Source organism: Cydia amplana, chromosome 8 (assembly GCF_948474715.1).
Source record: "Cydia amplana chromosome 8, ilCydAmpl1.1, whole genome shotgun sequence".
In the NCBI taxonomy this organism is placed as follows: Eukaryota; Metazoa; Arthropoda; class Insecta; order Lepidoptera; family Tortricidae; genus Cydia; species Cydia amplana.
Window position 1 is genome coordinate 3,387,289 of NC_086076.1, and position 15,248 is coordinate 3,402,536.

At 38.7% G+C, this 15,248-nt stretch overlaps 1 protein-coding gene across 1 annotated transcript in view; it reads left to right on the forward strand.

Annotated features, from left to right (window-relative positions):
* LOC134649986 (uncharacterized) overlaps nt 1-15,248 on the forward strand; it is a 137,736-nt gene that overhangs the window by 99,105 nt on the left and 23,383 nt on the right. The window contains exon 2 of the mRNA XM_063504802.1: nt 12,740-12,861. Coding sequence (XP_063360872.1) covers nt 12,740-12,861 — 122 coding nt within the window. The remainder of the gene's footprint in view (nt 1-12,739; nt 12,862-15,248) is intronic.

Here is a 15,248-nt window from a genome sequence, read left to right on the forward strand (position 1 = left end):
ATGACGAATCTATAAGGGTTCCGTTTTTTGCCATTTGGCTACGGAACCCTAAAAAGGTGAAACGTGAGAAGAGGCACCTTTACAGACAATGGCAGTAACAGATTGCTTTCAATTGTTATTCATTTCAATTCGTTCGGTAGCTCTCTGCTTTTAGGCAACAATGACGACAATCATGTCAAATTTAAGAATGGAAAATAAATTTTGAATAAAATAACGTGATAGAAGAATGGTAGGCAACCGGTTGTTATGAATTCTTATTGTAACATTTTGGATGTTGTTAAACAAAACATTTTTAGCTATTTTTCTGTAGAAACAAGTGAAGCAACCAGCTACGACGTATCCGCCTGAAGAAAAAAAATGGAGGGTAATGAATATCGTCTGTGCGTTCGTTGATTATATTATAGTGGGTGGGACACAGAGGGGAAATGCGAACCATTACATAGAAGTTACAGCTATTTTACTCGTAGTTAGTAACCGTTCTATTCAAAATAATTGTTGTGGGTTGTGATTGTGATGGGCTTGCTATGTTTTCTTGATCATCAATTGACCGGTTTAAAGTTGAATTTGACTGACTTCTACTAACTTTAAAACTTCAGGCAAGTGTACGGTCACGTTTGAAAATACACACGACAAAGTCCATAAATATGTATACACCTTAGTATATGGGCAATAAGGTCGTGTATACATACATACTTTTGGCATTTATTGGTTGGTTGGATATTTTCAGACGTGACTGTAAACGTGCTCTCACACGGCAATATTAAAACATTGCTTAACACAGATAACATTCTATAAAGTTATCCATACCTTGTTATAAACCTTTGTGTAACAAAGATTACTTTTATAACTGCAGTGTGGGACCACCTTCAAGTTGTAAATTTCGTAAATCCGCTCGTAATTGGTTACGTGCGAATTTGACATTTCGTTTTGTCGCCTTTCTACGTTGTTGACATAAAAATTAATTCTGGAAACTTGGAGACTGTTGCAAAATCTGTTCGGTTAATTTATTTCTCAAATTTTTGGAATATTACAAAAATCTATCAAGATACCTTTTGTTGGACATTCATTGTGTTTTAGTATAAGACTAGCGACCCGCCCCGGCTTCGCACGAGTTAACAAATTATACACATACACCTTCCTCAAGAATCACTCTATTGATAAGTGAAAGCCGCATGAAAATCCGTTCAGTAGTTTTTGAGTTTATCGCGAACATACAAACATACAGACGCGGCGGGAGACTTTCGTTTTATAAGGTGTATTGATTAGAGGCTTTGCACACCTTTGAAATACTTAACAATAACATACTAATTACTGTTCGATATTTATACTTTTTAACATTTGTTAAAGAAATAAATACTATCATCCAAAAACGGCCAAGTGCGAGTCGGACTCGCGTTCCAAGGGTTCCATACATTAAGTCCGACTCACGCTTGACTGCACATTTCTAATGGGTTTTCCTGTTATCTATAGGTAAAGAACTATTTGTTTTTAGACTCAGTAGTTTCGGAGATAAAGGGGGAGGGGGGGGAATGGTCATTTTTTGCCTATTTTCTTGAATTTTAACTGCTAAACTATTATAAATTTTTAACTTAATTGGTCCAGTAGTTGTGTACGGTAGTTGTAGTGAGGTACGGAACCCTAAAAAAGCTAGCTTTATGCAGCCAAGCCGGCTCAGACTAACCTATATATACCAGCGCTATATAGCATTAACTTTTATTTTATGATTTTTTAACACTGCACTTAGATTCGAAAATGTACTTACAATAAAAAGAGACGAGAAGGTCACAGCTCACTGTACCCAATACTTCAAATCCGTTCCATACATGGAAACAACTGCATTCCTGCATGACCATTGCATAAGCAATTTCAAATAAGGGTGGCCGAAAATAACTTCATGTATCACTGTTGTTGTACGGTCAAGGAATTTGATTTCAGTACCATTTCATACAGTCGCCATCAGATATATGGGAGCGGCCAAGGTGTTGACAATATCTGAACACGCACTCTAACGTCCTGACCATACCCTTACTTCATGTCATAAATAAAAGTATTTGTTGAAAAATTAACTTTAATAGTTAAAAAATATAACTGCCATATAAGGCTAAGTATAGATACCTAAGTTTAAGTTACATATCAACTACCTAGCTTGCATAAACATAAAGGAGTCTCGTCTGCCAACAAACCACTCTGTGGTTTGGCAGAAGAATATAATTATGTAATTAGTTGTAAGCAAGATTTGTGAATAAACGTTTTATTTTTTATTAGAGGCGTGCGTGAGCCTCAGATATTTGTAAGCGCCTTAGCCGCTCCGATATATCTGATGGAGACTGTCTTATCACAGTGACAATAGTATGAGGTCCCTAGTGACTCTCATCATTCATTGTCACTGAGACAAGGTAATGGTACCTACTGAAATTAAATTCTTTGATTTTTCTCAAATTCAGTAAAAGAATGGCTAGTGTGTTTCTTTATTTAATATCAAGATATAGGAATTGTTGTCCTCATTGCAAATTTCTAAGTCAAAATAAAGAAAAAAACTGTGAATTGATAATTTTAAGACCTACGTTCAGAATTTAGTAAGTAACCGATTTCGTCCAATCGTGTATTGAATAAAACTACTGACTTTCGAATGGTGAAGACATAAGATTTTTCTGTACATCAATTATGTAGTACAGTCAGCTGCAGAAAAAAGGTACCACCGCTACATAGAAGTTTGTATGCAGGGGTGGTACCTTTTCTCTGCAGCTGACTGTAGGTACCTAATTGGTTTAATTTGCTTGCTTTGCGTATTTTAATTCAAAGGTCGCTAAGTACTTCTCTATGTATCTTTTTCTGTTCAAGTCTTAAAGCAATATCGTGTTGTTAATTAAAAACAAGTGAATGCTTTTAAGATATAAAGTTACACTTATAGAAAGTGCTCTGTTATTAGTTTATTTCAAGTGTTACTCGTTAAATGTTTTGCTCCGATATGGGGCGTAAAAGTAATAGTTACTAATATAATACAAAATAGCACTATGACAGTATTGATAGTAGAGGCTGTCATAGACGTCATAGTGCTCTGGATCTTTTTAGATAGACATCTATGAGGTTTCTATTGATATGGACGCCCCTCGACGACAAACAGACAGACGACACACAAAATGATTCCTATAGGTACCTCAGTGTTTTCTACGGCAATATAGGTAAAAAAGCGAAAAACAAACCGAATCGGAAGATATATATTTTCCCCCATTTACAAATGTCAAACAACGTTCCGTCACTTCCGTCAATCCTCGGACTAAACTCATATCGGTTCAGTATTATGAGAATATAGATATACGAATATATAGATTTACCAAGCTTGAAAGATACGGTTTTTTACTGACTTATACCATGCAAATTCCTGAACCTAGAACCCGTTACAGCGATGCAAAAATCTCATAAAAAGCCGCGAGATTTAAAACGTTCTCGAAACGGTAATCGGCGATCAGCGCCCGACCGTGCGAAAGGCACGATAGCATCGCGGCGGCCATATTCGGCCAGGGCATTACCAACTTCTAGCTTAGGGTCAAAGCCTATAGCAGTAGACTCTTTAACAGTACGAACAGTTGACTATGCCCATAGAGCGAAGCCAAAAAAGCCAAACCTCGCAGCCGGCCCTATTCGGCTAGGCTAGAGAATTACGAACTTCTAGCTTAGGGTCAAAACCTATTGCACAGTACGAATTTAATGTTGATTATGTATGGAAGTACGAAGTGGAGTATAAACTTTAACAATAAGAACCTTCACCACACAGTCTAATATTCCGTTATTTTATGTTCTTCGTCAGTTCTACTTTCAAATGATGCATTGAACGATGACCGTGCGAAAGGCACTAGGTATAGCATCATAGCCGGCAATATCGGCTAGGGGCTAGGGCTATATATATAACGCCATAAACACGTAGGTATTGATTGTCCGAAGTGCAAAGTGGGGGAATTAGGTAGGCCTTCCACGAATGCGCGCCCCTGTCTCGTCAGACAGTTTCCATACTTCATTTCACACTTAAGACCAATTGAGAGGCACGCCACAAGTATATACCTATTGCTAGCAGCCTTCTGTCATCAATACCCTAAAGATGTGGGGTCGTGGGGGAGAGCCGCGACTACCCCTCCCGAAGTTAGTAGGCATATAAAAGTTACACCTTGTATCTTTTTGTCCAGGTTTGACTGTGTGACATTTTATTGCACGATTCTATTCAATCGTGACTCCAATGTTATTGTTACGCTAGACATCCTCAATTAGTACTTCGAATTAGTACTAACCAATATTATGTCATCACTATTCCGGCAGTGAATGTTCAGAATAGGATTTATACTTACGTATATAAGGTCCCCACTGAAAACCAGCGCCGCGGATCGCCGCGGCATTATGCTGAGTGGGGGGTCCTATTTTAGCGTCCAATGTTTTTTTTATGTCTGTATGTCTTCTTTTCTATATTTAATATGTTGCGGCGTTAAATAAATGTATTTTCTTTCTTCTTTCTTTCTATATATATTTATTATCGACCTTAAACCCATGGTCTAATAAAACATGGTCTTCTCTTCCCAGAGTGTCACTTGCCTACGTCACAATAACATTGCCACTTTATTTCAACATAACATGTTACATGGGTACATTATATCTATGGTTAATAAGTTAAAATATTTCTTTATAATTTGATAATTTTCATTTATATGTATTTTATCTTAAGTTTTACAATAACACGTCATTTTTAATTATTCGTTAGCAATATCTTCCGATTCACGAAAGAAATTTTAGACGTTCGGGTAATTCTGTTTACACTACTGGCAACACAGGATAGCGCTGTCACATTTGACAATCCGCCATTTTGTCCCTGACCGTCATCCTTGTCGAACGCGTGTTAATTGTTATTTCCTTCTCGCTCAGTGTCAGCAGTCGCAGTGTTTTCCAAACTTTTCACGTCGTAAGCTTGGTAATTAATGTTTTGTTACGAAAATGGTTGGCTGCTCTATTCGGAACTGTAAGAGTAGGAGTGAAAAGTGCAGTATAGATTTGTTTTATTTTACTATATTTCTATATGAATAACTTAAAATTAATGCCGTTAAAATAATTTTCACCGTTGGTTAAAATTCTCCCACATTTTAAAGTTTGAGAACCTGTAAACAGCATGATGACGTAGGCAAGTGACAGTTAGGTCATTCGCGAATCTCGGAAGAGAGTACCAGGCGGAGTATATTATTATACCATGCTTAAACCATTCCTTTTCCATTCTTACTGTTAAATCCTTCCACTGTTACCTTATTACGTAGGACGGGCGAGCTTTGAAGACGCAATTATGGTAATTCTCACCCTTACGCGGAGGGTGTGCGGAAAGGCTAACTGATTTGCGGTTAAGTCAGTTTAACTCCTATCACGACGGGAGCACAGAATAAGTAGTGTTTCATACAGAATTTCCATGCTCTAAAGGGGCCCACAGATTACCAGTTCGCCGGACTATATCAGCCTGTCAGTTGTTCGGAACTGTCACCTTTTGCGTTTAACTGACAGGCCGATATCGTCCGGCGGACTGGTAATCTGTGGGCCCCTTTCGCCTTAAGGTATTACGTCAAAGCCGCCATATTGACCGCAAATTGCCAAAACCTCAGTGTGATGACACTATGACGTAACATTCATAATTCCGTAGTGTGCCATATAAGTGGTACTTGTGAACATCAGTAAGCTTAACACAGGAGCGCCGCGACAGTATCTCGCTCTCGAGATAGACTACCCATCCCTCTCTAATTAATACAGATAGTCTATCTTGCGGGTGAGATACTGTTGTTGCGCTCCTGTGCTAATCTTGTTAAAACACACAACTTTTTCTTGAACAAGCAAAAATATTTTCAACGGACTGCCCCTAAGGAACTTCGCTTAGCACACGCACATCGATGCGTATATAGACATGTCAAGCTACTAAAGTAAAAAGATTTCCGTACTATGGCGTGTCTTATTAGCACACGATTTATTACCAATCGATAGATAACAGTAGGAAATTGAACGAGCGCCATCGTATCGGCCTTCGGTCTTCAGACGCATCACAATATTCACGATACGATGCAGTTGCATTGGCGCCCCCGGTGTCTGTTGGCGGTCGGCCAAATCGCTGATCATTGATTACCGCTGGATGTAGCATGTTGGCTAGGTGCTAAGTGTCTGGCGGGGTAGTAAAAGCGTGGTCGACATGTTTGCGTTATTTGACATTTGTTAATACACACTCGTCACACACGTGTCACATCTATAATATGAAACATTGTTTGTAAGGCGCCCATCAATATCATTTATATCTCTGGCATTTACTGAAAATGTGTTACTGTAGCCCATTTTTGGTCAGAAACTGTTAGGTTAAAATTACTTTTTTGACGAGTTTTATTTAAAGGTTGTAACTTAGTAAGCTATTTCGGACTAGCGTCGTATCTGCGAGTCGTCGACTCCTGAAATCTTGACTATGAAACTATATGCAAAAATAGAGAAAAACGCTACCTAGTCCAAGGAAACCCCGAGTACTTATATGATTGAGCGTTGAATCCAATCATGATTGTTTGTTATTTAAAGTAGGATCTACTGCGAGGTAGTCTATGTCAAATCATAAGCGCTCGGTTACACCGCTCCACAATACCGCTTGCGGAAGGGTTTTAGCGCGTAACGGAAACTGATCTAATAAATATAGGTCGAATACTTATTAATAAATCTTATGGAACAATCTGACACAAGTCTACCTATTTCCAAAAACATGTTAGGGTTGTATAACTTTTAATTCGACAAGGGAATATATTTTATGAATTTCCTGCAATATTTTGATCATCTTCATTTTAAAAAAAATTTTAGGGATATACCTAATATAAGGGACATTGTTGTATAAATGGCGGACTTAATGCCTCATGGCATTCTCTACCAGCCAACCACAGAGCCAAACAGAAAAATGTCAAGGTGATGCACGTATCTCTGCCAAGACAAGCCAGACCTTTGCCTGTACCAAAATCTTTCTCGCAAAAGGGTCACGTTAACACGTTCCAGTGAACGTGTTAACGTGACCCGTGTAACGTGTTAAGGTTGACAGTTAACAGTTGGGACAGTTCCCAACTGTTAACTGTCAACCTTACGGCCTGAGAGGCTTGCCGTGACCCATATGTGGGGCACGGGACAGTGAACGTGTTAATATTCATTATAGGTAATTTTAGAAGCAATAAGACCTGCTGTTTTTGTCTATACTTAATTTATTAACATTACTTGGTTACTAACATTGGTCTATAGAATATTGACTTTTACAGTTTCGTATATCCTCATTGTGTCCCATTATAAAACCCTGTTCCAGTCCTACGGGCGCAGCATGGTTCCATTTTTATCACCTGTCACTATGTCCGTCACTTTCGCACTTACATACTTGTTAGAACGTGACAGGCATGGTGCCAGGCGATCGAAATGCGACCGTGCTACCGCCGCTGTCTTGACGCCACTTACTCGATCGGATAAAGTGGCCGTATCATCAGTTCGTTAGCTGGGTCGAGGGTCGCCTCGAGTGGTGTTTCTCTTGATACTCGTACCACAGATCATATTAGACTAGACTAGATGATGCATTCTCCTTCTTCGTGTATTAAGGGTTATTGGTATTAGTTCTATTTATAGGGTCTGTGTTTGATGCCTACTGCAATATAGGTTAAGAAAACTTGGCACAGGAGGTCATACCACAGAATAAGTAATAGTATTATCATAGTCATACTTAACTCATTTGTGTCTGGTGGTCATAAACTCATAAATCGTAAGTTCAATATAACTTTGTAACTAATTTGAAATCTTATTTGCCAAGGACTAGCGATAATACATTTACCACGATTTTTTCCCGCCTTACACAAGTATCGTTTAGTTACGAATTCTAAGTAGTAATAACTGACCCGTTTGTGTAATTAAATATGTGTACAAAACGCGAGAGTTTAAAGTGTTATAGTAATAACTGATTTAACCATAAACAGATTACAGTAATGTCATTCCAACACGTAAATACAACAGAACGTGAAACAGAAGCCATACAAACATACTGTGTGCACAATTTACCCATAACGTGCCCACGATCGTAGATCAAACACGAAGGTAATGCCGAAAGTAAACAGACTGGTAACAGTACACGCCCACGGTGACGGTTTGGGCTATGAATCAACCTGCTGAGAACCGTATGCTACTGCCACAGTGTAAAAAGTTTCATAGACTGTGCTACTGGGTAGACTTGGCCACCTTCTAGCCTAAATCGGAAAGCTAAACTTGACATTGACACTTCACGCTAATAAGAAGATGCCCCCTATAGTTCACGCACCCGCTGAAGGGCCTGCCACCTTGTGGCCTAAATCGAAAAGTTAACTTGACATTGACAGTTTGCGCTAATAAATAGGATCTCGTTCTGCATTCTACAGTTTAAGCACGCTCTATTTATGAGATACTTAAAAGGCGAACTTATAATATAATTATGTCTCTCACGCCTTTGCGCAAATAATTTCCCTTATTTATCTTGTTTGTCTCGTCCACACCACTGTTAACTGAAAATTAATATAAGACTGACCATTAATACAAGACTGTTGCTGTATGTTAGTAGGTACCTAACATGGGATTTGAAATCATAAATACTAAACGTATTAGAATTATAGGTATGTTATGAGACATTTCGGAGAATTGAACACTCAGACGCGTTGTCGTGAACTTTGCAAAGTCACACTAGCTTTTAAACAAACTGCTTTTATCCGAATCAATTCGTTAACGTCTCAATGTGCTTACTACTAAAGTGTTGGTTTGACAGCCACAATATAAATGACAACTTAATGCCCCCTCCCACCACTCCAAGGGGACCCCATGCCTTGAGACCCTGACATTAGGGGAAACTAAATTGATGATTGTCCATTGCGAATACGTGAAACGGCTTAGGAAACGTCAGGGACACTTTAATTTGATGTATTACTTAGAACTTGGATGCCAGTTACATTTTGTACCTGTTCAGCAACGTACATCCCACTTCTGGATACAACTATCCTCTTATTGTACAGGAGGATTTGAGCAATAGTTTGGGCGCTAGCAAGCATATTTAATGTCCACTTGGGGACGACACATGACACCTAGTATTTTAATTTCATAGCAGATTTCCTCAAGCTGTTTTTTTTTCGCTGAAAAGCAACATACTAGGGCCTAATAAGTACTAATACTCATTTCCTATTTCTGAAATAGTTTTTTTTTTTTTTCACTGAATGATAGTTTTATGTAGTTGTATCTTACGTTATACACAGAAACTTGCTTGGCCTACAACTTTGAAGTCAACCAAGTGAACATTTAAGTCTTATAGAAACTCAAGATTAGAAATCAACCTTGCAAATCCTCAATTTTCTCTCAATCTATTTAAATGCGAACTCGTGCAATAGACTACGTTATCGCATTCTCGAGATACGACGGTAATGATACCACTTAATAATATTGACTTAGAGCATTGTGCGCGTTATCTGATATCGCAGGTACATTGATAACGATTGTAAATAGAACATGCAAAACGTGCAAAAGAAAACAATTATAATTTTTCATATATGTAAAAGGCAAAAGTGTCCTAAAATCCGATGAAAATCCTTTGCATGAAGTTCTAATTTCCAAAAATTCAGTTGTCGGTTGAGGTCAGACCTGATTAATGAGGGAGATTTTTCCCGTCCCGTTGGGTGCTCGAGCGATTTTGTATGCTCGGCGTAAACCACTTTTCACTTGCCACTACTATATACTTATCCTAGCATTTTCTTAAAGCATCATATTACCATGCTGTTTTCCCCTAACAAAATTTACGCAGCTCAAATAGCTCAATCCATCCGTGCAAAGTGCTGATTACTGTTTGTCATGTCGTCCACGCACCCATTAAACCCTTACGCGAACAACCCACAAATCACAGATAAAACAGCAAATCTCCGAGGTCAGATGTGGCACGAATTTATTTACTAACGGTACGTTTAATAGTGCACTTAAATCTTCCCAGACTTCCAAAGAGCCTAACAGAACACCATCGCAGAACGGTGATTCCGAGCGGTATAGTGGAAATCTAGAAATGCGATCGGACTATTACGACCGAGTTGTAAGACGAATCGACGTAGATAGTATTGAATGACATTGGATAAGTAACGTTTAATGGTTGGCTTGGTAGTGCTTAAATGCAATACGAAACTAATGAATATCTAGTAATTACTTCAAGTGAGAAAAGATGTACTGATTAGACAAGGAGCTGTTATTCGTAGTTTTAGTAACCTAAAACAGAAATGTGGGCTTTAATTATTTAATTACATATATGTCATTTTGTACGGTTTTAGTAATTTAGACATAACTATATGGACATTTTGTATGATGCGCAGAATCTTGCTTAGCACTATTCGTTACAAAACGTATAGGCAGGGCCGGATTAACCCTAAGGCAGAGTAGGCAACTGCCTATGGGCCCCGCCTCGACTAGGGGGCCCCGCCTCTGCTAGGGGGCCCCGGCGGCCCCGCGCGCGCCAAAAAAAATTGTGTTTCATATGGCCAAAGTTCATAAATATTTTTTTATGGTACCTACTGGTACTACACACAATCATCAAATGATTATGTAAATTATGTTATTTTATAGCTTTTAAAGTCTGTAAATCGAGCTCGAATTTCAGGCTCCCGAGGGCCTAAAACCTCATTAATGAAACTTCGGCCCTCCGAGTAACTCTTGTATGACACATATATCATTGTTGAGTAACATTTGATGATTGGTTTGTATCAGAGCGCTGCTTTCTTACAGTTCGACCTTCGGCGTCGCTTTTTAACAAATATAAACATTGATTTCAGAAGCTTAGCCTTTTGCCTCGCATGAAAGCTCACCTCGCTGGTTATAAGTACGCTTCGGGCTTGTTAAGTATGTGGAGATTGCTGAGCTCGACCTTCAGCCTCACTTTTTACCTCAATTTTTGGTTCGTCTACCAAATCTCTTCTTCAACTTAGCCTTTGGCCTCGCTGTGCCAAGCTCGGCCTGCGGTCTCGCTTTTTAATACAATGGACATTGGTTGGCGTCTGTGATCTAGCTGAGCTTATCCTGAAGCACGGCTTTGACCTCGCATGAAAGCTCACCTCACTGGGTAACTTCGGATTTTTAGGCTTTTTTAACACGCTTTCACAATTTTTTCACAAAAGATTTCGCGCTCGCTGCGCTCGCGATTTTTATTGTTTTTCCGGTTTACCCTGTACTTACATGCTAGTTCGACTGGTTAATGGATAATCATTTAAACACATGTAAAATATTTATTATTAGGTTAATTTTAATCATGTGGCTCGTATGGTCGAACAATCCCTGTTCAGCCTCGCAAAATATTTAACTACTTATTGAGAAACAAAGAGCTCTCCCCACACTGGACGCAAGGAGGAAAAGGCAAAAACTAATATAAAAAACCTTTATGTCCACGCAAGAGCGAAAAAGACATCGTTCGGCATGTTCGGATCGGCTCAACCGACACCTGAAGGTTGAAATTAAAACCGCAAACTTACTTCCCTGTACTGAACAACTGAACTTATGTATGCAGAATTAAATGTAAGGGGGCCCCGAGCATTGAACTGCCTAGGGGCCCCGACATGCTTAATCCGGCCCTGCGTATAGGACTTGTTACTTATTACACAAAAATTCGAACGTACACTGAAATCTGAATGATATTTAAATCACGTTTTAACTATCGTACGTCTCGCTCGCGCCATTACAAGTACGGACAATTACGAGCGAAATGCACGATAACTGAATGACACATAGAAGGTAGCATCCTATAGAAGTGGTTTACGCGTGCCTCCGTGAGGGTCAAAACATACGCAATGCGAAACTATGATTGGTCGAATTTATTTGTTGCCCACCATAATCCATACTAAAAAAAGTGAGACTGTGACAAGGACAAACAATAATAGCGCTTTCGCTGCTACTCCTACTGAAAGATACATAAGACTATCCCGTTCTGTCAGTTATCCCCACCACTCATGCCCAATCCAGTTTAATACTAGATTCATGGCATTGGGATGTCATTACATCAGTTAGATGTTATTCTGATATCAGTGTACTTTCGAATTGGCCTGAAAATAATTAAAACAATCTGCTCCGTTTTGTGGTGGCTTGGGAGCAAGCCAGCGGTCGCAGCTTACCAATTTATAGAACAATGAAACGTGTAATTTTGAAAACAAAGCTCAAATATAAGCTATAAATACTTTGATCGTATATAATTGTGTTAATGTCTGACCTGGTTTAAAAAATAAGATCTAGAATATACAGGCAAATGTTTTCGTCTGGAATTTGGAACTTTTTTTATTTTAAGTAAAGCAAAGAAAAATACTTGCTTTTTTGTATGCTTAGAAAGACAATTCTAATTCTAGTCAACACTAATGCTTTTATTTTATTTAAAAAGTTATGAACGTTTTTGAAGAAGCTTTCATAACTTTGAAATCAAGTGCAACAGTAGGCGTATGGTCGCAGTAGTCGCGATTTTAATTTTGAAACTCGATTAGATTGATGTCATAAATACGAGTAAGTACTAACACTGCAAAAAATTGTGGGTCATTCGTACAGTTATAACTTCTGACGCCACAACCCGTCAAGGTTTAACGTTTATTAGTGTGGTATCTACGGTACCATAAATCATTGTACCCGGCTATAGGTTCTATCTAGAGTTTCTTATTGTAAGTGATATGTATAAGTTGCTAAAGTCAGTGTTTTGTTTCAGGTGACCCATAAAACGTCCGGCAAGGTGATGGTGCTGAAGATGAACCAGCAGCGAGCCAACCGGCCCAACATGCTGCGCGAAGTCCAGCTCATGAACAAACTGAAACATCCCAACATACTTGGGTAAGTACATAACTTCCCTCTCTCTCAGGTGACCCACAACACGTCCGGCAAGATGGTGCTGGAGATGAACCAGCAGCGAGCCAACCCTGCGCGAAGTCCAGCTCATGAACAAACTGAAACATCCCAACATACTTGGGTAAGTACATAACTTCCCTCTCTCTCAGGTGACCCACAACACGTCCGGCAAGATGGTGCTGGAGATGAACCAGCAGCGAGCCAACCCTGCGCGGTCCAGCTCATGAACAAACTGAAACATCCCAACATACTTGGGTAAGGACATCACTTCCCTCTCTCTCAGGTGACCCACAACTCATCCGGCAAGATGGTGCTGGAGATGAACCAGCAGCGAGCCAACCCTGCGCGAAGTCCAGCTCATGAACAGACTGAAACATCCCAACATACTTGGTTAAGGACATGACTTCCCTCTCTCCCAGGTGACCTACAAAATGTCTGGTAGATGGTGCTAAAGATGAACCAGTGCAGTAGCTGATAAAGACCTCTTTATACCCGGGTACCCCTGTACCCGATAAATCCCGACTTTTTTTAACCCGTAAAATATCATATACTTAACTCAAAAATAAGATTAGATATGAGACATTCTGTTATAGAGATATTGTAATCCTTACGAAATCATAGTTTAGCGAAAGCACTTTATATTACTACAATATCCATACGAAATCTCCTAAAAAATCGTAAAGAAAGGATAACCTCTGGGTGTACTTCGACGGATGAAGGTCAGATAAGGCATCTACGCCTAGAATACCTAGGTATTATAACGGTATAACAGTGTCTCGGGTGACTCATCCATAAAAATGTCATACCTACTCATAGTAATATGGATATATTATAAGGATTAAGGACTCATTGCGAGGTTTAGGTACTTCAATGGTGGTAAATTATTAAAGAGCTATGAAACAACGAATCTGTGGATCATGGGACATTTTAGAATTGTCTAGCAGAATGATGGATTGTATCGTTGATTTGGGATGGAAGTATACAGTCAACATAACAACATGACAAATGTGGAATTGAAACTGATCTATCAATTAAGGCAAGGTGAGTCCAGACGGGTCCCTAAAAGGAAATCGGGCTTGCAATTTCATGTCACGAAAACTACGCCGAATGAGTTTTCTTACCATTTTTTATTCCGTGTAAGTACATATTATATGTAAATATTCTTCAGTTACGTTGCATGGTTTTTCCGTATAATTATGCCACAATATTATTATACAGACGTAACGTGTTTCAACAGAGTTATAAAAGTAAGATACTTCTGTCAGATAATTAGCATTTTATTGGCCGTATCTAAACTCATCATTATGATGTAAATAATGTTAATAAGGGTACTGTTGAAAATATTACATCTGCTGAGGTCATAGTAATTAACTATATCTGATTACTTGTGGCAACGTATGTTCGCCACTATACTGACAAAAAAAACCGTAAGTAACTTAATTGTCCTGTCAGTTTTGTGTAATAACTACATACTTATTTTAAAAAAATAAGTCTAAGATGTCTAATTAAAATTTGCGCCAAGACTTGTATCCATCGAGATAATCTTCGCATTTTTAAATCAAACCACTTCTCTTAATGACCATTAAGATATTACACAGCAATTAGGCTTTATGGAACAGGTTTTACTCGTAAGCCCCTGTGATAGTAGGTATAATTTTATAATTATACAAGTTAACGATGGAATGTCATCTATCTATTTAGCTCTCATCCGTCCACTGTTGAATAGGGTAACGTATTTGACTGTATTTAAAATAAATTATTTTACACCATGCATGAAATAAACCGATAATATACGAAAATATTTTATCGAAAACTTTACATTGCGCATTCAGTTTTTGAGTTCGTAAACTGCAAACAATGATTCAAATATCAACATTCTTTCTCTAATTAACTGCTTGGGTGCTTTGCACAAATATGGGTATTCCTCGTTTACTTAGGACGCGATCGGGCTTGAAAAACGATGCTGATCAAACAAGTATTTAAACCAACAGTGCCACGAGTAACTGTATATCTGAAAGAGTATTTTAGGTATTGTGACGACACCAACGACATTGGATCTTATACTAATTTAGAGGATCAGAAAATCCATACGATAATTCAACACAACGTCAAGAAGCCACGCTAAAAAAGTTTTTGGCAGAAATTACATTTTTGGTAAATACAAGCCTTTATCGCTGACTGACGACAGACAACTAATACTCATCGAGACAATTCTAAAAACCCCTAACACAATTAGATTGCGTTGTTTCATCACAGAGTTCCTATGGCCACCTCCTGTCTCCATCATCAGATCAGCTCGATGGTACCATAATATTGCATTGTCACCCGACTTACATGTATATACAAAATTTCAGCTCAATCGGAAACCGGGA